Source organism: Grammomys surdaster, unplaced genomic scaffold, assembly GCF_004785775.1.
Source record: "Grammomys surdaster isolate TR1022 unplaced genomic scaffold, NIH_TR_1.0 210, whole genome shotgun sequence".
NCBI classification, from domain to species: Eukaryota; Metazoa; Chordata; class Mammalia; order Rodentia; family Muridae; genus Grammomys; species Grammomys surdaster.
In genome coordinates this window covers 273245-298497 of record NW_021604655.1, presented here as the reverse complement: position 1 = coordinate 298497, position 25253 = coordinate 273245, and the positions used below count along the sequence as shown (strand labels likewise).

The window sequence follows — 25253 nt, the reverse complement described above, 5'->3', positions numbered from 1 at the left end:
TCACTTTACAGCTATCTTCCCTTCCTCACGTCCCTCCTTGTAAAAGTCAGTCTATGACCAGACACAAAAGCAACCACTTTATACAGACTGTTAGCTGCCATCTTGACTCACGTCAAATCCCTGTAACAAAGGATACCAGGAGGTTGGATAGATAACTATCTGCACCCCTAGTGGGTCTGCCTCTCTACTAAGTCTGATATGATGGCACATTAAACCCACTTCTTCAACAGTAAGAAATGACACTGAGGAAAGTAAGTGTGAGGCTACTTGGAACTGTAGATGACTACAAGATGCAAAAGATCCCTTTAATCTTTTACTTCTGTATGCAGAGTGTGTGTATAGACATGTGAAAGTCAAAAGACAATTTATGAGTTAGCTCTCAACTTCTACAATGGTGCAGTCTAATGATCAAATTCAGGTCTTCAGACTTGGTGGTGAGCACTTTTACTCAAGGACCCATCTCTAAAGCAGGATTAAACACTGCTGTTACTGTTTTCAGCAGGGTAATTCTTGCTGTGGGGGCCTGTCCTGTGCATAACAGGATATTTACCAACACACTCCCAAGTTTGGCAGTAAAAAGTGCCTTTAGACAGTGCTAAATGTTACCTGCAGCTCAGACTGCCTCTAGCTAAGTAGAGTCTTAGCCTAGAGCATGCTGTGTGCTGTATACATTACCTGTTTTCCTTCTCCTTCACCCACTTGTCACAGACTCTGGTCCTGTTTCTCTACAGATGAAGATGGATCCACAGATATGGGCCCTCTTCCTAGCACTGATATGTGAGCAAGACTGCTGAGGCAAGAACTCAGGTCTTGTGTGTCTTGGACTGGTGCTATTAACCATATCATCTTGCCTGGCTGGGACACTGTGACATTATAATGTGTTGTGATGACAGGCTGCTGACAGTCAGAGGTGCAATTATGTCATCATTATGGACTAAGTAACCAGATGGGGAAGAGGAGGCACCAAGAATGCAACAGTTTTATTAGGAGTGCAGGCATGTCGGGAAAATCCAGTTCAGGGAGGCAGGGGCAGAATGGAACATTGCTCAAGTCCCCAGCAGACCAACAGGGCCTCTATGGAGATATCTAAGTGGAAGTACTACCACAGTAGCCCAGGGGAGACTTGTGGCTGCTTCTGGTGAAATAATTTTTGCCTGAAAGAAGAGTGCTCCGGCACTGGTGAGTCTGAATTCCATGTAAAACTGTATCTGACACAGAAGCAAAGGACATGTTGAAGCAGATGGCTCACTATCCAACAGCGTGCAGGTAACAGAGAGACCCTAAGTCCCTCACACGTCCCTATACAAAGTTGACAGGAACAGCAGGTGGATACTGGCTGAAGGTACACAATGTCTAGGAAGTGTCTGCCATTGATGCATGGCTCTGTGCCTTGAGAGCTTGGGTCTGGTTTCCAGCAGGTCCTGAGCAATACTGAAATCTCTTCCTGAGGCCCCTGAAGAGTCAATTTAGTTCTGTTCTGACTCCTTTTAGAGCAGAATGCCCATGTCCAACACTAGGTTCTGGGTAGTAACAGCTGAAAGGACACAGGAATGTTACAATGTCCCCTGGACAGATCAGTCTGGACATGTGCTCAAAGGCTGGTTTCTGTCCCCAAACCAGCAGGCACTGCCTGTGGATGACAGGCTCACATGATAGAATGCTCTGACTCTCCCAAGAGAGCTCTCTGTTTTCATAGGCAGAAAAATTAAGAAGTGAGGCAGGTTTCAGGGTAGCAAAGGACCCTTAGTTCTTCCATCGAATTTGCTGTGAAAAAAGGAGACAAGGAAGGTATGATCAGTTATCAATTATCACTACAGTGAGGGAGAGGAAATGAAAATAAGGATTGCACTACGAGCTGCTGAGTCCTTTTGTCTGTTTGGGGCAGGGTGTCTCTATGTAGTCCAGTTTAGGCTGGAACTCAGTATATATTCCAGGCTAACCTCAAACTCCTGATCTCCCTGCCTTAGCCTCCAAGTGTGAGAGATTGTAGACATGCACCAGCAAAGAATTATTTTTAATTCTGTGTGTGTACAGAGGTCAACCTCACATATCAGATGCTATCTACATTAATTTTTTAAACAGGCTCTTTTATTAGCCTGGAACTTGCCAATTAGGCTGGGCTGACCAGTGAGCCCCAGGGATCTGCCTGCCTCTGCCTCCTCAGTGCTGGGAATTCAAGCACATGCCATCATGTCTAGCCTTTACATGGGTGCTGGGGATCAAACTCAGATCCTTGTGTATACATGGCAAGTACTTTATTGGTTAACCATCACCCTAGCCCTGAGAAGATTTTTCTTCTTAGTATGTGGGAGTTCATTTATTCAGAGAAAGATTAAATACCTGTTCTGTATTTTACAGATTGCCAGTTTAGAGCATTAATCTGGCTTCTGCCTTAGTGCTGAGATTCACTAGTATTAGGTGACTAAGCACAGGGATCAGATACCTAATATTAAGTTCTATGCTAATGAAAAGCTCAGTGATTTCACACATAACCAGGACTTCTGAAGGAGCTAATTCTATTTCATCCTTTTCTTATTTCCAACAGGTAGGCTACAGCCATGTCCTAGAGGGATCATAGGCCTGGCTACTGAGTCTCTATCATGTGCCCTGTGGTTCCTGCTCTCTCCTAGGTCTAACGATGATCAGTGTATTAGTTACGCTCCACATTGAGGTCTTCATATCTCACTTCAGTAGTTTTTAGCTCTGTGTGTCTGTGTGTGTGTGTGTACAGACACACACGAGCTAAGGACAAGTCAGCCTCATGTATCAGATGCTATCTACCTTGTCTCTCTGTGTGTGTGTGTGTACAGACGCACACGAGCCAAGGACAGGTCAGCCTCATGTATCAGATGCTATCTACCTTGTTTTTTGAAAACTAGCCTGGAACTTGCCAACTCAAGTCTCAAAAGTGACTTCTGCTGTACTTTTGCTCCTTCTGCCCAGAGGTGAGTCTTGTATCCATGTGGCTCAGCTATGTGCACCCGCCCAGGTCTTGGACACATATACTGGATGCCCCTTTGTGAACGTTCTCCTGTGCTGACTGGAGGGTACTTTACCGAGCTGCTGAGAATGACGTCGATCTTCTCTTCCTCGGCAGATCCTTTATCTACTTTGCTCCTGTATGCAAGCAACTGCTGACGATCCTTCAGGTCTCGGCAAGTCTGTACACAGAAACACAGTCAAGCGCCTACTCAGCCTTCTCTATAAAGAACCCTCTCTTTCCGCCACTGTTTCTTTGCCCCTGGGCTCAAGAAAAAGACAGCAGACAAGAGTGAGATGATGCGTATAAAGCACCCATAGAACCCCATGCTGGAGAGATGGTTACAGAGTTTGTATAGCTTCATTCAGTTCTAATGACTCCAAAAATCTAAAAGCTGAGAATTGAGTCCGGAGACCGGGAAAACAATACAGGAGAGTTGGTCTGCAAACTAACTCTTGCCAGACTACTTTGTCTATTTAGTCAAAGCTGCTGGGAACGATTCAGGGTCTGGGGCAAAGGTTGTATCCCTGACTCTCACCCAGGACCTAACTCAGGGCTCTCACTTCTTGGAGACTCACATCAATGACAACATCATGGCATTTGAACTTAGTAGCTAAGTTCAACTTTGTGTCCACATCTTCCACCAGATTGACATATTCCTGCAATATCTGTAGGAAAACAGTATTCTGATTAATGATAAAAACACAGGGCTCCCTGGGTAGAAAACATAAGTTCTAAACAAGGAAGAATTCAGTCCCCAGTGTCTGCAAAGCCATCATGGTTCTGCAGTGGGAAGTGAGGTGATGTTCAGCAGCACTTCTCTGCTCCCTCAGGGAAGAGCGTCCTCCTTACCCTGCAGCCAAGTACACGGGCCACAGTGCTCGAGAGATGGCCCAGGGTATGCCTACTGCTCCGAGGCCTGCAGTGAGTTCTTCTCCATCATCTGAACAATGCATACTTCTCTATACAGCTAAAGACAGTAGCTGTTCCTTAAAGACAGTCTGAAAATACTTTGTTCTTCCCTGCCTTTTTCTATCTCAGGCCCCACACAGCCACAGTGCCACCATTAAGAACATGAGGATAACTCACATTCCACCACTAGCTCTTTTTCACAGCCATTACCTGGACAGGGGCACTGTTCTTGTGCAAAATTTCCACAACTCGATGGAAGCCAATGGGTGCTCTCTTCTTGGTGTAACCCAACCAGTTCTGAAAAAAGGACAGCAATAGTTGGGCCACACATCATGAACACACTAGCCTCAGCTCACATATGGTTCATGGTCATATCAGAGAAGCATGGTAGACAGGCAGGAAGAGGTGAGGGGTAGAGAAATAGTGAGAGATGAATTTTTTAGGAAAACCAAGGAATGTAGAGGGTAGAAAAGAGAAAGATGTATAAAATAAAATAAGGTCTTTGATCTTAACAATAATGCATGGAAAACAGTCTGTGAAATGTTCCAAAATGGAATAAGTAATGAATAGCATATACATCATAAGTTTGTCAATACAAAAAGTACTACTTCTCCATCTTTACACGCATATGGAATTGTTTACTTATAAACTCATACAGTAGGATCTGGAAAGCTACTGACAACAGGGCTTTCCCTGAATGAGGCCGGAACAGGGAGATGGTGAGAAACGAGCCTCTTCTTAGTTACTTGTACTGAGAAGTGAGTCCAGGTTTTGCACATGTCTCCTACGCACTCACTCCACTACCCTCAGTCTTATATACTTACATACTTTTGTATACAGTGTTCAATTTTTCTATGAGTGTGTCTTGCTTTAGTAGTTAATATAACTAACTGATAAATAAGAAGAAAAAAAATCAGCAAATTCTCAAGGCTAGAATGAAAAAAATATATTTAGATTTTAAACCAACTTGTATGGAATCACAAAAAATCTCAAATAACCAAACCAATCCTGAGAAAGAAAACTATGAATGTGTACATGCGTGCACGTGCACACACACCACAGGGGATGATGTCGGATGGGTGCTATTAGTTCAAACTACAGTAATCATTCTATTATATAAATCAAAATTCCATACTGTACACTACGTAGTACACAATAATCAACTTTCTAATATGTATTATACATCTATGTATGTATATGGAGTGTGTGTATGTACTGTATATACGCGCATGTATAATATATAATGTATATAGGGACTAAAATCATATCTGAAGATTGGATAGATCACATTGGATCCTAATAAATTAAAATAAAAATATATGAATATAAAAATTAAAAACAGGGGCTGGAGACATGGCTCAGAGGTTAAGAGTATCTGTTGCTCTTGTGGAGGCCCTAGGTTTGAGTTCCAGAATCCACATGGTAGCCCACAACTATCTACAACTCTCACTTACATGGTACATTGAACCACATAAATCCAAAAACAAAAGAAAACAAACAAACAAAAACCTAAAAGCAGTAATGAGCTCATTTAAAAGTGATGTATATATGGCAGATATTTATGATAATATAATTTTACTAATATTAAACTTCTTGGGGCTGGAGAGATGGCTCAGTAGTGAAGAGCACTTGCTAGGTTTCCAAAGGACCTAGGTTCAATCCTCAGCACCCACATGGAGGCTCACAACCATCTATAACTCCAGTTCTAGGGACTCAATTCCCTCTTCCTACCTCCTTAGGCATGCAGGCTAATATTATGCATATAGAATAAAAGTAACTCTTAGAAAAAAAAATCACGCCGGGTAGTGGTGGCGCACGCCTTTAATCCCAGCACTTGGGAGGCAGAGGCAGGCGGATTTCTGAGTTCGAGGCCATCCTGGTCTAAAGAGTGAGTTCCAGGACAGCCAGGGCTATACAGAGAAAACCTGTCTCGAAAAAATCAAATCAAAAAAAAAAGAAAAAGAAAAAAAATCACCACTGTAAATTCATACACTTCAAGATAGATAAATAAATAAATGTCGTGAGATGCAATACCTATGAGACAAGTATATTAAAGGGGAAAGTGTTGCACATTCAGTTTACTTTCAAATGGTTCTGAAAAAAATATATATGTATTTGAAAACAAAGCAGCTAAATAATACATCAAAATGTTAATAAATTAGTAAGTATGAATAGTGGCCCCTATACTCTTCTTTCAAATTTTCCTTTCATTGAAAACTTTGGAAACAGGGACTGGAAGAAGCTTCATTGGTACCAGGAACTTACGAGACCTATGAAGGCCTTCTCTCTCCAAAGGCCTCACAAGCACAGGGTCAGGGCACCCACCTTTGTGGTGAACAGGGCATCAACATCATTCCAGGCTCTAAGCTTGGCACGTGCAGCCAAGGCTGTCAGCACATACTGTTTGTCTGGGATCTGAAGAACAGAAACCAAGAAACAGTAAGAAGATATAGAAATGCATCCATGAAATCCTTTAAAATTTTAGAAAAGCATATGTATTTGCTGATACCAATCCTGACCCTTAAAAGCAACCAAGCTTGTAGTCACCAAAGACCCTTTATCTTCCACACCCCACACCGATTACAATCAGGTTTTCTCTCACTTCCCACTGACTCCTGACTTTCAGAACCACAGTGTGTAGGTTACCCAGTAACACACACTCCATGCAGCACTACTTCACAGACCAGCCGATGCAATGCTACCTTGAATGTTTTCTTCAGGTTGATGGGACTGCTGAAGGTCCCCTAGGATGAAATGGGATAAGAAACTTTAGTGAAATCCCCAAATCCCTCCTTTTCTTCTGTATTACACAAACTTTCTATGTGAGTTGTAAAGCATTTAAACCCAGACTGACTTTATGGGAATATCTCGTCAGGTCTGATGGACCAGCACACATCCCACTGCATCAGGAAGACCAGTGAGTATAACATTGTGTCGTCTAGTCCAAATTTCTTGACTCATTTCCACTTCCAAAATTTCTTCCCTTCCTCCCTCCTTCATTATTTTGTTTTTTGGATTTTTTCCTTTCTTTTTTTTTTTTCTGTCTTTTTGTTTTTCTGCTAATCCAAATAAGAGAAAAGCATACTTATGAGGGTTACAATGTGGTGGTCACCTAGATGTGATGTCACTAGGCTCAGAGCCTGATACCAACATAAACTTTAAAAAAAAAGAAAGAAAGAAAAAGGGGGCGGAGAGGTGACTCAGTGGTTAGGAGCACTGGATGCTCTTTCAAAGGATCTGGCTGCAATTCTTAGCATCCACAAAAATACCCATACACATAAAAATTCTTTTTTGGACATATGAGTTATCCATAGCCATCTGACACTACTCCTCTTTATGCTACTGCTGCTAAGGGAGCCAGCACCAAAGACAGCACATGCTCTGCTAGGGTGTTAGCCACATATGGCCACACAAACCCTCATAAACCTTTGTCCCTCTCAGCTCACTCTTGCTGAGAAGCTTCTGGATGATTTCTGAAACCCACAGTGCTCCCCGTTCCCACTCCTCCTGTACCTCGGACTCCGTGTAGTGATAGATGCAGGCGTAGAAGAGCGTCGTCACCAGGGGCATGCTGAGAATGGAGGCTTTACGGGGGTGCTTCCGGAAGATATCAGTCTGCCCTGAAGACTCCAGGTGTCGGTCGTTTGCCTGTGGTGGAGTCAGCCAAGTGAGGAAAGGAACAGTGTCCACTGGGAGAGGCAGGAAAATACCTGCACTACTACAGCAGTTGCTTTGGATATCCCAGAGAGGGCTAAAATCCATAAATGGGGCATAGATTTTTAAGTTTAACTAAGATTTCAACAGCTCAGCTTGGTATTGCGTGCCTATAATCCCAGCACTTGAGAGGGGAAGAAGCAAGAAGATCAGGAGTTCATGGCTTCATTACACAGTCCAGTCTGGGCTCTATGATATCTTATCTCAAAACAAAGAAAAAAAATTCAAAAGAACAAAGAAAGGGAGGGAGGGAGGGAGGGAAAGATGAGAGGGAAGGAAAGAGGAAGGAAGGGAAGAAATCTGGAAGTGGAAATGATCAAGAAATCTGACTAGAGAATGCAGTAAATATTCCAGGCTGGCAGCAGGTAAGAGAAGAAAGGATGCCCAAGGATAATCAAGAAAATCTCAGAGAGGAAATACAAGGCTGTGCCAGACAAAGACATGAGCAGACTAAGGAGTCTCACCTCAATGATGATCTGGCGCTCTAGCAGTGTGTAATGGTCTTGTACATGTGCAGAGTCTTCTGCTGAAAATGGCAAACTGGTAAAGGGCCACAAGGTTAGTACTTTTTTCTATGTGAAAAGCAAAACAAACCCAACCAAATCAAATGATCACTAAAATCTTCAGAGCACACAGTTTTGAACAAGTTTGATCTCAATTCGCCTTCTGGGGATCCTTTAAGGCAGAGTAGCTACAAATGCTAGAGTAGACTGTGGTCTGGACATTGTATGTGAGGTTTGCTGATGGAGCTGGGGATGTCGCTCAGTGGGTACAGTGCTAGCCTAGCATGCATGAAGCCCTGGGGTCACTCGCCAGCACTGCATAGACCAGGTGAGGTAGTATATGCTCAAACCCCAGCTATCCCAATGTGGAGGTAGGTGAAGTAACATACCAAAGCCATACTCAACCTGGACCCCATGACACTCTTGAGAGAGAGAAGGGGGGTGGGAGGGGGGGCAGGGAGGGAAGACAGACAGACAGAGACTTTGAAAACTCAAAAGGAATCTTCTCAAAGATTCACATAATGTACAGTTGTAAGTGATTTTGCTGCAGAATGAGTATGAATCAGCTTGTTTGGGGAGTTACCTATTTGGTGAGTGGGTCACAAAGCTAGAAAACCAAGATAACTACCCATTGTCAACATGCCCACAGAGTTTGCTGAACTCTACTGAATCTGTTAACTACTTTTAGAGCAGAGTAGTAAAAAGCAAATTAAATTATATAGCATAGTGTAGATTGGAAAATTAACAAGGATTGCACCGATCTACAGAAATGCCAAGGACTCCATCTTCAAAACTATGTCTTTAGCCAAATACGGGGGCACATGTCTGTAATTCCAGCATTTATGAGGAGGAGCCAGGTCTAGGAATTCTTGATTACACAGCAAGTTCAGAGCCAGTCTAGGTACACGGCAGTGGAAGGCACCTTTAACCTTCAGTTCAGACCTCTATCCTTTAGACAGTGATGCCTGTTCCTCTACTCACTATAGAAAGAGTCCTGAAATCAATTACACTGACCCAGGGAACTGTGAACCCCAGTTCTCTATCTGATTAACATTACAATTAGGAATTTCATACACACTCGGATTCTAAATGTGACCATAGAAATCCTTCCATGAGGAATGGCTGAAACAAGTATGAACAATGACCCTTGAGAAGGAAGGTGTACTCGCTGGGCAGTGGTGGCGCACGCCTTTAGTCCCAGCACTTGGGAGACAGAGGCAGGTGGATTTCTGAGTTCGAGGCCAGCCTGGTCTACAGAGTGAGTTCCAGGACAGCCAGGACTACACAGAGAAACCCTGTCTCGAAAAAACAAACAAACAAGCAAACAAACAACAACAACAACCAAAAAAAGAAAAAACAAAAAAAAAAGAAGGGGTACTGAGAAGCCATGTAGCTGTCTGAATAGATACTGAGAAGCACATTTCAGCTTAACCTATGGAAGCACTTTTCTGTAATAAAGGCAGGTCAATAATAAGATGAGTTATTCTAAGAGCAGTGAGCATCCCATCAGAAGAGCAGTAATATTTGTGACTTTGCTTGTTTTTAATGAGGTCTTGTGTTTGGATGAAATCTTGCACTAAAAGCAGTTCTTGCTACTTGGGACTTCAAGACTTATAACAAGAAAAATGTTCAAGGTCCATAAACAGTTTCACCTTTTAATTTTTTATTGTAAATCATAAAAAAAAATTATCACCAGGGCTGCTGAGGTTAAGAGCACTGGCTGCTCTTCCAGAGGACCCGAGCTCAATTCTCAGCACCCACACAGCAGCTCATAGCTATCTGTAACTCCAGTTCCAGGGGATCTAATACCATCACATGACATACATGCAAGCAAAACACCAATGTATATAAATCATTAAAAATTATCATAATTTTATTGGCAATGAGGGGATATGTGAGAACCAAAGTTCGAGAACAAAGACAGTCTTTCTAATTCAATACTTTTAGCTTTAGGGAAGATCCTGTTTTCTTTATGTTTCCTTCAGTCAGTGAAAACTCTTCTGGAGACTAGGATTTGGGAGCCGCTGAGGCAGATGACCTACAGAGTACCCATGTGAGTTAGCCCTCCCTTCTGAAACATCCATCCCAACCTCGTTTCTTTCTCTTATTATATCTACATAAAACTACTTTCTCCCACACTTACCCAATGCAAGTCTTAAGGAATTCTTTTCGTTTTTCAGGGTCTTGAATGTTCAAGTGCTCTTGATACTGGGATAGCTACAAAAACACAGAGAAAAAAACTGAGCTATCACATATCCTTAAAAGAGAGACAGATATCACTAAGAGGTATAGCATGTGTCTAAACACACATCTGAGCACAAAGAGGCATATATATATGTGTATACACACACGGGAAGAGAGAAAGGGAGAGAAAGAGAGAGAGCACTAAGTGGATGCGTGTGTGTGTGTGTTTGTGTGTGTGTGTACTTGCCTGTGCTTGTGTATGTATAAGAGCCAGAAGCAAATATCTGATTTTCTCTCTTTTTTTCCCCTTCCCTTCTCCCTCTCACTCTAGCCCTGCTCGCTTCTGTCCAAAGGTTTTTATTTATTTATTATATGTAAGTACATTGTAGCCATCTTCAGACACCCCGTAAGAGGGCATCAGATCCCATTACAGATGGTTGTGAGCCACCATGTGGTTGCTTACATTTGAACTCAGGACCTTCAGAACAGCAGTCAGTGCTCTTAACCGCTGAGCCATCTCACCAGCCCCTGGTTCTTTCTCTATTGTTCTCTGCATTATCTCTTTATAGATTTATTTTAACTGTGTGTGCATGCGTTTGAGTGCAGATGCCTGAGGAGCCAGAAAACATCAGATCCCCTGAAGCTGAAGTTACAGGTAGTTACGAGCTCACTGATACAGGTGCTGGGAATGGAATTCCAGTGCTCTGCAAGAGCACTACACACTCTTAACTACTGAGCCATCTCGTTAGTCCAGTCACCTTGTCTTCTGAGCCTGGGTCTCTCCCTGCACCTGAATGAAGGGAGACTGTCTGACTGGCAAGCCTCTGGGATCCTCTTGTCTCCACTGCCTCAGCACTGGGCTTGCAAAGGCACACCCAGCACACTCGATTTTTACATGGGTCCTGAGGATCCAAAACAAGGGTGTCATGCTATCACTATCCACTGAACTACCTCTCCCCAGATTATAATTAGAACTTATATGCTCTAAAGACTGAAATTCTCTATTCTCAGAGTCCTCCTGGACTATAGACTATTATGTGATGTGTGGGGACTAAGCTAGGCAGAGCATCATTTCCTAGATCTTCTAGATCTAATAAAAAAAAAAGAAAGAAAGAAAAAGAAACAAGAAAACAATCAGCATTTGGCAGGAGGCTGGGCTTTGACTCAGAAGCCCGGTCGATAGATGCTCAATAGAAACAAACGTCACACTTACCGCTAGCTCTTCTGTTCTATCTAGGAACCTGGGAAAAGCAAAGAAGAGCAGGAGAGTTTGATTTACTGACTTTCCTAGTATTCCTCACATAAGAGACAAGCTCTAGAAGTAACACAGTTCCCCTCATCTCTACACACTGAGGTAAACCCTACTCCTACCTCCTACGCCTACTTTTTACCACCTCGACCTTCAGACACCTGCTGACTTTCATATGTACTTGTCCCTCTGTCCTATGTTCTAAGTAAAACAGGCAGAGCAGGGCAGTAGAGCTTAAATACAGCCCTAGTCAATGGTCACCTACCCGTGTGTGTTTCTTCACTCAAAACCAAAACACTGTTTTTGTCTTCTGTTTCCTCATTATTCTAAATAGACCATAATTAACAACATTGCCTTGGCACAGAAGGATGCTTGACAAGACTTCCTTGGCTGGAAAGGAAAGCCAGAGAGAGCAAACAGCCTTCGTCTGTGAGCATGTCTTCTTTGGCAAACTCCTTTCTGACTTAACCAGGTAAAGTGCTTTTCCACATCAGTCTGTGGGGCAGCTGTTCATCACTGTTCTAGCCACAGGGTAAATGAGTTACTCTGGGCCACAAAACCTAAACAGAGGTTCTCACACCTGACATTGAGGAAAGGATAAAACATGCATACAGTTTAATCCAAGGGCAAAACATCATCTCCATTTACTGGAATGAAACAGAAGGAAAAGGTGGTAGAAGGCCACCAAACAACAGCCCAGCCCGCTTTCACCTCAATTCCCAGCACAGCCCAAATCTTAAGGCTTCAAGGAGACTTCTCTGGGTAATCCTGACTGGAAAGCTATAGCTCCTCCCCCTTTTCTATTGCACTCTCACTGGCATCACTTGAATAAGAGGAGGGCACCTTCAATCAAGGGTTGTATAAGAAAATGCTTAGCAAACATTAATACCACACACTAATGCTAGCCTGCTCCAGTCAGTCTTCATGACCCTCTACTCTGTGGCAGACACACCATCTCCATTTTACAAGGGAAAAAGCCACTCTCAAAAAGTCTAGTGACTTGCTCAAAATATCAGAGTAGCAAGTAACAACCATACATAGTCCAGGTATGTTTGACTGTGGGGCCTGGTTCGACTACATGGTGGTATAACTATCCTAGCACGTTTCAAGATCTTGCTTTCTAGCTGTTGCTGGAAACGGACAGTGTCTTCAATTATTTTGCACACTCCAACCCCAGAGTGTTCTGAAAACATACCTGATGAACTTCATAGACCCGAAGCCCAATTCTTACCTGAAGAGATCTAAAAGCAGCTTTTGGTCCCCTATTTCTTTGAGGAAATGAATGAGATGTCTCAGTGCAACCTGGCGAACCTCCAGCTCTCGGAAAAGGATCTCTGGTACGTTAGGTAGAGAAGGAAGTCAAGTTTCCTGGCACTCAAGTCTGAGTGTGGCCTCTCCACTCCTACACCCCACGCATCATCATCTGAAAGCCCAGCAACAGCTAAGGATGGTTCCTCCTGGTCTCCATCCGCCATCTTTAACAGCTTCTATGCTCTAGAGCAGTAGTTCTCAACCTTTCTAATGCTGTGACCTGTTAATATAGTTCCTTTTATTGTGGTGACCCCCAACCATAAAATTATTTCACTGTTACTTCATAACTGTAATTATGCTATTGTTATAAATTGTAATGTACATATCAAATATGCAGGATATCTGATCTGCGACCCCTGTGAAAGGGTCATTTGACCCCTCAAGGGGTCATGACCCATGGGTTGAGAATCTTTGCTCTGGAGCAGCATTCAGCCACTCAGTCAGCCTTTTAGATTTCTTTTTTTTTAAAGATTTATTTATTTTATGTATATGAGTACACTATAGCTGTCTTCAGACACACACCAGAAGAGGTCATTGGATCCCATTACAGATGGTTGTGAGCCACCATATGGTTGCTGGGAATTGAACTCAGGACCTCTGGAAGAGCAGTCAGTGCTCTTAACCGCTGAGCCATCTCTCCAGCCCCTTGCCTTTTAATTCTTTCTTTTTTTTTTTTTTTGGTTTGGTTTTTCGAAACAGGGTTTCTCTGTGTAGCCCTGGCTGTCCTGGAACTCACTCTGTAGACCAGGCTGGCCTCGAATTCAGAAATCCACCTGCCTCTGCCTCCCAAGTGCTGGGACTAAAGGCGTGCGCCACCACCGCCCAGCTGCCTTTTAATTCTTAATTAACACTAACATCAGCACCTCTCGAATCCTCAAACACACAGCCCACGTGTCCCCAAGGAGGCTAATGTAGCCCCACCCCACAAGCTGCCCTTAGAGGTGTGATGTGGGTCACCCAACTATCTCTGAACCAGATTTAATCCTGGTGAACTCTGCTCTAAAATCCACATGTGCTGCTGAGAGGAGACATACTTCAAACCATGCTCACCTTTGCTCAGGGTCCTCTTCAGGAAGATCAGAACCTTGAGGAAAAGAGACAAAGACTGTGCATCCTTTCACAAAAGGTGCCCTGATGACCTCCTCTCTAGGAATGAGGCCAGCAACGTGTTAAGGATCACTGCAGGCAGACATATCCCCTCTGTGGGACAGAAAGAAAGGATGGACTTGTGGAACTGAGCCACACCCACCGTGTCCACACTGCCTCCTGCCTGCTGAGGAGCTACTCTCACAGTGCTGGTGCCATGGTACTCAGCATAAGACAGAACAGCCAGCCTTCTGCTCTCTGGTTACACCTAACAGTTCCACACAGAATGTACGTTCTTCCACCTAAGGCGGGTGCATAGCGTTCTGAGAGACCTATGCCTCGGAGAGAAAGCCAGACTCTTGACATGCAGCCCAGACTTTTCAGTTAGTACCAACTGAAGGGCTGAGAGCACATCTCACACTTACTGCAGTGATGACGTTTCCATCATGCATGCTAACTGCCTCCTCTAGGAGCTGCAGCTTGTCCTGGAGGGAGCGGAAGCGCTCCAGTGAACAGACCTGTGGAGTAAGAACATAAGTGTCAGAAAGGCCACTGCCCATATTCCCTGTCACCGGATAGTGAGGGACAGGTAACAAAGGAAGCGGCCAGAGAGCACCTCTATATTACACTGGTCTCTGTGCTCTGTGAGCCTGCAGCCCCCACACCCTATCCAGCAATGTGATGCCGTGTAGAATACCGACATCTCCAAGTCTTGGCCAAGTCAGCACATCATCACTTATTTTTCCTCCATGTGCAGTTTCTGTACATACTAAAACCTACCTTGTGCAAGCATATAGCTTAGCTTTGAAAGTACCTACATCCTAGTACCCACTACAAGAGAGACACATGCAACATTTCTATCACCCTTAGACAGCCGCTCTGTTCACACTGACTTTAATGTTCTCCTGTTTCTAGCCACCAACTGCTCATCTGCTCTCAGTCACAGTTGTTCTGTCTTTCCTACAATTTCACACAAGAAAGACCATCACTAAACAATCAACCAATTTTTCAAAAACTACTTCCAAATTTCAATGAAAAAGTTTTTTTGACAATGATAAGATTGGAATCTTAAAAAACAGAAAAAAATTTACCTCAACACTCATCCCACAACATGTACAAAAATGAGCTCACAATGTATCACTCTCTTTTTCTGTGGGGTTGAAGCAGCCTTGAAAGGCGGCTTCCACTATGCACCCGGCTGGCCTCAAACTTGCTATGTGTCCTGTGTTGCTTTACACATGTTATCTTCATGCCTCGGACTCCCCAATGCTGGGCTTACAAGCGTGCTCCACACATAGCAACTCTTTTTTTTTTTTTAAAGATTTATTTATTTTATTTATGTGAGTACACTGTATCTGTCTTCAGACACACCAGAAGAGAGCATCAGATCCCATTACAGATGGTTGTGAGCCACATGTGGTTGCTGGGAATTGAACTCAGGACCTCTGGAAGAGCAGTCAGTGCTCTTAACTCCTGAGCCATCTCTCCAGCCCACACACAAAGCAACTCTTATCCACCACTGTTTTCCCCTATGCAGCAAAGCAACTCTAAACCCAGAGTCAAAGATCTCAGAGCTGGCTTCTAACTGTAGTAGATTTGCTTTGCTCCTGAAAACCACTCCACTTCAGGAATGTGAACTGGAAAGGATGTCAAGAAACCCTTCCCGTGGGAACACACTACTCATCCTGCCAAAGAATCCTGGAGGAGTTTCCTCTTCAGTAGCCTTACCTTGCCCCGGCGGAGACGACGCACTGTATCACTGATGCTCCAGTCATTGCTGTAATCCTGGAATATTAGCAACACATGAATTGTACAGTAAGGACTCAGAATTGCTAGAACCAGCTTGATGCCTCAAATTCAGTTTTTGCCCCCATAAGAGAAATAATCTGTGGGAAAGAATTGACTAAAAAATAAAACTAGAATGGTCCTGTTCTGAGTTTGGTCTTGGTTTGAGTTAGTTCGTTCGTTCATTCGTTCATTCGTTCCTTCCTTTCTTCCTTCCTTCCCTCCCTCCTTCCTTCTTTCCTTCCTTCCTTTCTTCCTTACTTTCCATCTTTTTCTTCCTCCTCCTTCTCTTTTCTTCTTCTTCCTTCTCTCCTCTTCCTCTTCCTCCTCCTCCTCCTTCTCTCCTCCTCCTCCTCCTCCTCCTCCTCCTCTTCCTCCTCTTCCTCCTCCTCCTCTTCTTAAGGTTTTTGTGACAGGGTTTCTCTGTGTGGCTCTGGCTATCCTAGAACTCACTCTGTAGACAGGTTGGCCTCAAACTCAGAGAGATCTACCTGTCTTTGTTCTGATGCTGGGATGAAGGGTGTGCACCATCACCACCTGGCCTTGGTTTGAGTTTCTGAAGGAACTAGAGCAAGGGTGACACAGACCAAAGAGGGACTGACCAATAACAAAGCCCAGAACCCTCTGCCGACTGGCTCAGAATTCCAAACTTTATATGCAACCAGTCAGAGACTCCCAATAGTTAGTACCATAGCCAAGAAAAGGAAAGACTTTGACACATAGCTCCCTTCTAACCTTAGAATATAGTTTCTTCCTTTTGAGTCAATTTGCTTGTTTAGAATGCTTGGTAGGAATCTGACCTCCACCATCTCCCAGACCACAGTGACAATCATTCAGTTTCACATTAAACTCCCAAATGGCAGCAGGAGTAAGAAAGCATGGGGGCCCTGTGTTAGAACATAGATTTGAGTCCAAGTTATCCTTTCCCGGCTGTGAGAACCCAACAAAGGACTACTGTTAAAAGACGACTTTAGTGTTCTCATCTATAAGAGGGGTCATGCGCTACATAATGACGTTCTGGCCAATGCATATACAATGACAGTCCCAAAGACTTAATGGAGCTGAAAGTTTCCTGCTGTCTAGTGTGTGTGTGTGTGTGTGTGTGTGTGTGTGTGTGTGATACAGTTGTGTGTGCATGTGGAGGCCAAAGGAAGATGTCCTGCCCTATCAACTCTCCACATACTCTCTTGAGGCTGTGTCTCAGTGTACCTGGAGCTTGCTGTTTTTCAGCTGATGGCCAGCAGAGCTCGGCGATCTTCCTGTCCCTGACCCTGCAGCACTGAGGCTTCAGAAACATGCAGTCATGCTTGCTTTTGATGTGGGCACTGAGGGTCCAAATACAGGTTCTCACGCTTGTGCAGCAGGCACTCGTTATCATGGGGCGGCTCTCCAGCCCCTTACCTAGCATTCGCACTATACCTTTTCTACATTTAGATACAAAAATACTTGTCATTATGTCCCATGGGTAAGTAATAGGCAAACGGTTTCACATCCAAACACAAGGGATGTAGAATATGGGCAAACAGGTTCACATCCTAATGAAATGGATACAGAATACAGGCAAACAGGTTCACATCCAAACACAAGGGATGTAGAATACAGGCTATCACATCTAAGTCTGTGGGAACACATCCTATGTTTGCACAAAGATGAAACTACCTAGCAACACATTTCTCAGAATGTGTCCCTGCCATTCAGTGACAAATGACTGTAACAGCTACTCAAACGGCAAAGCACTTTATACTGTGTAAGTGTCACAAGAAGATGTATGAAGATGTAACTCAAGGTGAACACGGTGGCTCACAACTATCATGTCAGCACTCAGAAGACGAAGGCAGAAAAATTACCCTAAGTTCCAGACAAGAGTGGACTATCTGGTGGGTGTCAGGCTCCAGCATGGGCTACAGAGGGAGACTCGATTTCAAACCAACAAAATGAGGGCTGGTGATATGATTTTGTAGGGGAAGACACTGGTTGCCAAACCTAATGACTCAAGTTCAATTCCCAGAACCTGCATGGTAGAGGGAACCAACTCCCACAAACTGTTCTCCGAGTGCCACACTTATAACTGGCATGTGGCCAACACACACACACACACACACACACACACACACACACACACACTAAATAAATAAATAAATAAATAAATAAATAAATAAATAAATGTAAATTTAAAAAGAAGTAAGTAACAGAGGGGAGAAGGGGGAAAAAATTCTGTAACTCACCCTGAATTCTCCCTTAGGCCTCCCCAGCTCTGGAGCATAACTTTTGGCAGATGTGTCTGAGAGAGCTGAAAAGGAAACAGGAACCAGTTTAGAAGGCATTGTACAACCTGTTTCTTATCCTTCTTTCCTCTCCTTGCTTCTTCCCCACTTGCTGTGTACGTGCATGAGAGTGTGTGTGTGTGTGTGTGTGTGTGTGTGGTACCTTACCAAGAGTGTGGAGGTAGAGGACAACTCTGAGATTAGGAATCAGACTTGGGTCATCTTGCTGGTGAGGTTTGAATAAGAACAGCCCCCATAAGCTCCTATATTTGAATGCTTAGTCTCCAGAGAGTGGGGCTATTGGAAAAGATTAGAAGAATAAAGAGGTGTGGCCTTGTTGGAGGAAGTATATCACTGGGGCAGGCTTTGAGGTTTCAAAAGACCATGCCAAGCCCAGTCTCTCTCTCTCTGCCTAAAGATCAGGATGTAGTTCTCAGCTACTGCTCCAGCACCATGCATGCTGACATACTTTCTGCCATGATGACAATGGACTAAACCTCTGACACTGTAAGCCAGCTCCCGATTAAATGCTTTCCCCTATAATAGTTGCCTTCATCATGCTAACTTTTCACAGCAATAGGACACTAAGACGACAGCCTATGTATAAATTTCTCTACCCACTGAGCTATCTCACTGGGACATTTTTTTTTTTAAACAAAACAAACAAAACCCCCACTCTTTTGTCTCCTGAGTAGCTCCATGGCCAAAGGCAGAGCTCTGTTCTTTCCTGATTGCGGCCCTAGCAGTCATCCCTGGCAATGGAGCCTACATGGCTTCTGCCTCCTCACTTAGTACCAGACATTTTCTCTACTCACCAATTACTATCTGTCCCCATGACTCTCCAGGCTGTACCCAAATCACTAACATCCCCCAGAGCAATCAAGAAAAGGGGCCGATGCTTACCATCAGAAAGGGACTGGAAACTCCCAGGTCTAGTTCTACCTAAGGGAAAGAACAGAGCAGAAAGAGGCCAACAGTTCAAATCAGACCACCCATGGCTGAGGACACAGGGCATACAGAGCCTGAAATATGGAGAAACAGGGGTTAAAAAGCTTTTATTGGGGGCTCGGGAGATGGCTCAGAGTTAAGAGCACTGGCTACTCTTCCAGAGGACCAGAATTTGATTCCCACCACCCACATGGTGGCTCACAACCATGTGTAACTCCGGTTTGAGGGGCTGCAACATCCTTTTCTGGTCTTTGTGGGCATCAGGCATGCAAATAGTGCACAAACATACATTGTAGGCAAAATTCTCATATATATAAATAAAATAAAAGTCTTTATTCAACTTCAGAAATCTGATGTGCTAGTAAAACAGGGGACAGAGAGGAATATTTTAAGTGTAGTAAAATATACAAGGCATACAATGTGCCATTCTCCATCATCGTTAAGTGTAGAGCTCAGCGGCATGAAGTGCACTCACACTGTCCATCCAGTTCCAGAATGTGCACCATCCCTGAGACCCTGTGCCGTGCAGGAATTCTCCATTGCCTCCACCCCAGCCCTGAGGAAACTGCTGCCCTCGCTTCTGTCTCTGTGAACTGTCTACCCAGCTGAATGAGGTCACATGGTATTTGTCGGGTGGTTTATTGCACCCTGTGTAATTCCCTTAGGCCCATCCCTATTATAACACATATCTTGCATTCTCTTTTAAGACTAAGCAGCAGTCTACTGCATGTGTATTCAATGTTTTGCTTATCCTTTTAGCCCACAATGGACAGATACACTGTCTTAACCTTTTTGGCTTTTGAATAATGCTTCTTCAAATATTAGCATAAAAGCATCTGCTCAAGTCCCTGCATTCAATTCTTTTTGGTAAGTACCTAATTGCAATGCGAGCTCACAGGCTAATCCTTTGTTCAACTCTTTTAGAAACTGCCACACTATCTTCCACAGTGGCTGCACAATTACACATTCCCACCAGGGACACCAAAGGTTCCCATCAGGATGGCATGAAAGGCAAGAAGGAGTTTTGATGTAGGCAAATTTCTTACTACCTGACACATGGCTCTCAACTTCATTCATGTTCTACAACCCAGGCTAATGCCTGGGAATTTTTCATTTCTTCAGATCCTAGTACTCAGCTGCCTGCTCAAATGAGAATTCTTTTGCAGTCAATAAAAACATCAGCTTGATCATGTTCCTAATGAAAGCAAAACCAAACCAAAACCAAGCAATCCGTGTCCCTTACCCAGCACGCTTTACCTCTGAAGAAGCTGCTGAGGGAGTAAGCAGAAGGAGGCTTGGGGAGGTGTGTGGAGACGCTGTTCCGGCCCTTTAGCTGTTCCCGGCCCTCAGGTGCTGACCCGCTACTCCCAGCAGTCTCTTTGATGGACCATGAGATACCTGCAGGGTCGCACAAACTAAGTAAGCCTCTTCCAAATCAGTCCTTGACACCCAACACTAACTTTGAACCTGTTCAAGCCCCAGTCCTGTGGCCAGCAAGAGGCCAGGAAAGATCTAATCAAATAGGCTAATCATTAGAGAAATTGACAAAGGAATGAATAAATAGAAGACAATCCAAGCAACCTTAAAACAGATGAAAAGATGCTCTGGCTCTCCTGGTTCTTGAGCAATTATTAAAATAACTTATTTAGCAGATCATGTGGAGTATCAGGGCTTTTTCCTCTTTCTACTTCACTCATTTGTTTGTTTGGTTTTTGTTTTTGGAGGCAGGTAGCCTTGGCTGTCCTGGAACTTGCTTTGTAGACCAGGCTGCCCTCAAACTCAAGAGTTCCACCTGCTCTGCCTCCCAAGTGCTGAGATTAAAGGTATGCACCATCATGCCCAATTTCTTTTTTGTTTTTAAATCATGCTATACTGCCTTCTAGGAAAAACTTTCAATTAAAAACACTTTAAAACTCAGATAGAAAAGTGGAGAGAAGAGAATTAGAGTCTATAAAGAAATTAAGTGGTATCATTTTTTTTGTTGTTGTTTTGTTTTTCGAGACAGGGTTTCTCTGTGTAGCCCTGGCTGTCCTGGAACTCACTCTGTAGACCAGGCTGGCCTCGAATTCAGAAATCCGCCTGCCTCTGCCTCCCAAGTGCTGGGATTAAAGGCGTGTGCCACCACTGCCCAGCTAAGTGGTATCATAAAACTAAGAATTGATGGAGAAGTACAGTAGTTCTGCCAACCTGTTATGAGGATTTAAGTTAACAACTCCCAAGTGTGACCACATATGGACTATCTGCACCAACGTGTGTGTGTGTGTGTGTGTGTGTGTGTGTGTGTATTCCCGAGACTGTCACTCAGTAGTGGATCATGCATTTAATTCTCAACACATACACACATGCCCCTCCCCCACAAAAACCTACTGAACAAGGCTCTCCAGGGTGAAGCCTAGGAACCTGTAATTTTAACGAGCACTGCAATAGTCTGAAGTAGCCTTCCAAGCATGGCTCCAGAAGTGCAGATCCAGGAAGCCAAATAAGCATTACTGTGTGTGTCTCCACACGGCTCTGCCTGCTACTCAGCTCCAGGCTGCATCATCTGAGGACAGCAGAACTGTTTCTGACCAGCACTGAGGGGAGACAGGTACACCCTTCATTACTGACAGGAACCCTCACAGAGTCTCTTCCGCTTACTTCCCACAGGTTCTCCAGTCCAGCTGACTCGCTCCAGGTCATCGTCATCGTCGTCATCCACGAAGTCTCGAAGGCTATTCACTGCCCGTTTGGATTCCTTTAACTGCAGAGGGACGTGAAGCAGAATAGTCTGGCAGTCCTTACTTCTCCCTTGCTCACTGGTAACCAAGAAGGCTGAACAAGTGTGTCTCAATGATTGCCAGTGACTATCTGGAGTCCTAACCCAGCCTAGAAATCAGACTCCACTGTACACACCACTGCAGTCCAGTTCAAGGTTCAAAGCCACTTGTGAATTCTATCATATTCTAACTATGACTTGTTTGCAAGTCTGAGTGAATTTTATTCACTTCTCCAAAAATGACTATTCCCAAATAGGTCAATTTTCAAAACCAAGTCATCACAGTACAGCGGTGTGTGCCTACAGTTCCAGCTGCTAGGGGCAAAAGCAGGAGAATGGCTTGAATCCAAGAACCTGCAACCAGTCAAATAACATACAAAGGTTCCATCTCAAAAATGGCAATGCTATAAACTAGGTGTGCTGGTTCACGCCTATAATCCCAGCACTCATGAGACAGAGGTAGCTATAATAGAAGAAAAAAATTTAGGGGAAAACCCTGGGATAGTGGACCCAGCAGCACACCCTTAAGCACTCAAGTGACAAAGGCTGGCAGATCTCTGTGAGTTTAAGGCTACACAGGGCTACATGGTGAGACCTGTGAAAGAAAGATGGAGAAAACTAGGGGAGAAAATGAGAAAACAAAACACAACAGGACCCTGTAGGAAAGCTCAGCAGGTGTCTTAGTGTCTCTATAGCTGTGATGAAACACCATGACCAGAAAACAAGTTGGGAAGGAAAGGGTTTATTCGATTTACACTTCCACATTGCTGTTCATCACCAAAGGAAGTCAGGACAGGAACTCAAGCAGGGCTGAAACCTGAAGGCAGGAGCTGATGCAGAGGACACAGAAAAGTGCGGCTGACTGGCTTGTTTCCCATGGCTTGCTCAGCTTGCTTTCTTATAGAACCCAGGACCACCAATCCAAGGATGGTACCACCCACAATGGGCTGGGCCCTCCCCCAGTGACCACTAATCAAGACAATGTCTTACAGCTGGATCTCATGGAGGCATTTCTTCAACCTCAGGTGAGACAGAGTTGTCCTGTCTGATGGCTCTAACTTATGTTAAGTTGACACACAGCAGGTGAGACATTTGCCACCAAGGAGCTCAATCCTCACATCCCACATAGTAGAAGGAGAGAACTGACTTCTACAAGCTCTTCTTTGGCCTTCACATACAAACAATGGCACATGTTCACCTTACACATAAATAAAATTCTTTAAAAGTAAAAAAGGAGACAGAGGCAGGAATATCAGAAGTTGAAGATCTTCATACACTATCAGTTTTGAGGTAGCCTTGGTTACACGAGATCCTATCTCAACAACATCAAGAAAAGTAAACAGTACTAACAACAAGGATAAATTTATCACATGAATAAAATATCTGTCATTTTTTTTTTAATTTTTTTTTTTATTTATTATATGTAAGTACACTGTAGCTGTCTTCAGATACCCCACAAGAGGGTATCAGATATCATTACAGATGGTTGTGAGCCACCATGTGGTTGCTGGGATTTGAACTCATGACCTCTGGAAGAGCAGTCAGTGCTCTTAACCACTGAGCCATCTCACCAGCCCGTCATTTTTTAAAAAGGTAACAGTAAGGGTAAAGTTAGTTTTTATAATCTTTCTGGCTCTTTTTTAAGGGTGTCTTTTCATGAAGGTTACTATAGTTTGTTTTATATAGTTGCTATAGTCTTGCTACTTCTAATTTTAATTTACGGTGTATGCATGTGTGTATCATGCGTTTGTACAAGTGTGCCCATTCCACTGCACATGAGGGCCACAGGCAGTGCTGGCTAGTTTTATGTCAATGTGATACAAGCTAGAGATGCTGGGGAAAAGGAAACCTTAACTGAGAAAATGTCCTCCCCAGACTGGCCTGTGGGCAGTACTACTCCTCTGAGCTGGTGGTCCTGGGTGCTATAAGAAAGCAGGATGGGCAAGCCAGTAAGCAGCCCTCCTTGGCTTCAGTTTTTGTCTCTAGGTTCCTGCCCTGACTTCTCTCAGTGATGGAATGCAACCAGAGAACTTTAAGATGAAATAAGCCATTTCCTCCTCGAATTCCTGTTGGTCATATTTGTCTCAGCAACACAAACCTAAGTAAGCAAGACAACTTTATGGAGTCTGTTCAGAAGACTAAATTCAGGTCACCAGGATCATGGCAAGAACCTTCACTGATGAACCATTTCATAGGCCACTATATAGTTTAGATTTGGAATGTCCTCAAAAGGGCTATATGTTCAAAATTCAGGCTTCAGGGTAGCCCTGTGAGGAGGCAGTATAACCTAAGAAGTGTAGCCTAGTAGAAGCTCCTTGGGCCATTGGAAGAGTTCTTATAGGAGATTGTGGGACTCTGCCATGTCCTACTCCTCTTTGCTTTCTAGCCATGTGGTAAGCTGTTTTGTTCTATTGTGTGATTGCACCATGAAGTGCTGTCTATCCCAGGTCTGAAACAACAGAGCTAACCAACCACAATCTAGAACCTTAAAAACTGAGCCAAAGTGAGGCTTTTCTCTGGATCAGCTGATTACCTTGGGTATTTCATATAATGATAAAAACCTGACTAATACACAGGCTTTTCTGAAGATCTGACATTAGCCTACTGGAGATGAGAAGACACTGTAGAGACACATCCAAGAGTAAGGTATGGCCCTAAGCACTTGAGGAAACCTACCTGTGAGAGCTCATCATCCTCATCATCGAAAGTGAACGCCTTGAACTTGGAGCTGTTCCAGTATTCCTCCTCATCACCTTTTGTCCGGCTCATCTGGAGGGAAAGGAAGACAGGTACAGTCTCTTCAAAAAGTGGTCCACTACAAACAGCTCCCAGAAATAAGGGATGTAGAAAGGAGTCTGTAAAGTACCTGCCATGCCAAGTCAGATCCTTGGGTTTCCAGCTCATCAGATCATGTTAGATAATCCAATTAGCCACAAACATTCATTCCTGAACCTCTATTGTATTCAAGTACTCAGATATTATGAGAAGTATGAAAAGTACAAGTTACAGTCTCCCTCCTGAAGGGCCTCACTAGAACTAGGGTGCCCAAGCAAAGGGGATACTATAGGAGAGGCAAATGCTGTAAGGATTCATCATAACTTTGCTGAACACACAAAGATCAGCCAAAGCTCACCTCAAACAGAATAAGCAAATTCATGTATTAACATGTATTTACTGAGTGACACCTCTGCACTGTGCTGCTAAGCCCTGGGGACACTACAGCTGACCACAGCCAACAGATGTCCCTCTCTTCCAGTATGCTCTTTAAGTGCCTGACATAAATGAAAGGAAAGTGATTAAAAGAAGCAGAATTATCTTGCCTGTATCATCAACTCACAATTATTTTATTATTCACTTGGCTAGTTATGGGGCCAAGTTCTGAGATCATGACCAAGAAAATATATATTAGCTAAAAGATCCCAAATTATTCTCATGACTGCTCTAAAATTAGGTATTGTTCTGAAAAAAAACTGAAAAAAACAAAAATAAACAAACAAACAAACAAACCAAGTTTTTCTTTTCTTTCTTTCTTTCTTTTCTTTTTTTTTTTTTTTTTTTTTTT

At 43.6% G+C, this 25253-nt stretch overlaps 1 protein-coding gene across 3 annotated transcripts in view; it reads right to left on the bottom strand.

The window, feature by feature from the left end:
- Nucleotides 1-954: 954 nt before the first annotated feature.
- The window catches only part of Vipas39 (VPS33B interacting protein, apical-basolateral polarity regulator, spe-39 homolog), a 26122-nt gene continuing 1823 nt past the window's right edge, over nucleotides 955-25253 (bottom strand). For 2 of the 3 annotated variants that reach the window (XM_028771895.1, XM_028771896.1), the window contains exons 2-20: nucleotides 24368-24460; nucleotides 21574-21676; nucleotides 20194-20334; nucleotides 18892-18930; nucleotides 17950-18014; nucleotides 15668-15724; nucleotides 14365-14457; nucleotides 13904-13937; nucleotides 12774-12876; nucleotides 11507-11534; nucleotides 10253-10326; nucleotides 8071-8146; nucleotides 7406-7540; nucleotides 6595-6636; nucleotides 6218-6307; nucleotides 4103-4189; nucleotides 3559-3648; nucleotides 3057-3161; nucleotides 955-1764 (exon numbers count right to left, since the gene is read on the bottom strand). In XM_028771895.1, the coding sequence (XP_028627728.1) occupies nucleotides 1744-1764; nucleotides 3057-3161; nucleotides 3559-3648; nucleotides 4103-4189; nucleotides 6218-6307; nucleotides 6595-6636; nucleotides 7406-7540; nucleotides 8071-8146; nucleotides 10253-10326; nucleotides 11507-11534; nucleotides 12774-12876; nucleotides 13904-13937; nucleotides 14365-14457; nucleotides 15668-15724; nucleotides 17950-18014; nucleotides 18892-18930; nucleotides 20194-20334; nucleotides 21574-21676; nucleotides 24368-24460 (1476 nt within the window). In that variant the 3' untranslated portion in view covers nucleotides 955-1743. Of the gene's footprint in view, nucleotides 1765-3056; nucleotides 3162-3558; nucleotides 3649-4102; nucleotides 4190-6217; nucleotides 6308-6594; nucleotides 6637-7405; nucleotides 7541-8070; nucleotides 8147-10252; nucleotides 10327-11506; nucleotides 11535-12773; nucleotides 12877-13903; nucleotides 13938-14364; nucleotides 14458-15667; nucleotides 15725-17949; nucleotides 18015-18891; nucleotides 18931-20193; nucleotides 20335-21573; nucleotides 21677-24367; nucleotides 24461-24557; nucleotides 24697-25253 lie in introns of those variants that run through there. The other variant, XM_028771898.1, reaches the window with a different exon arrangement.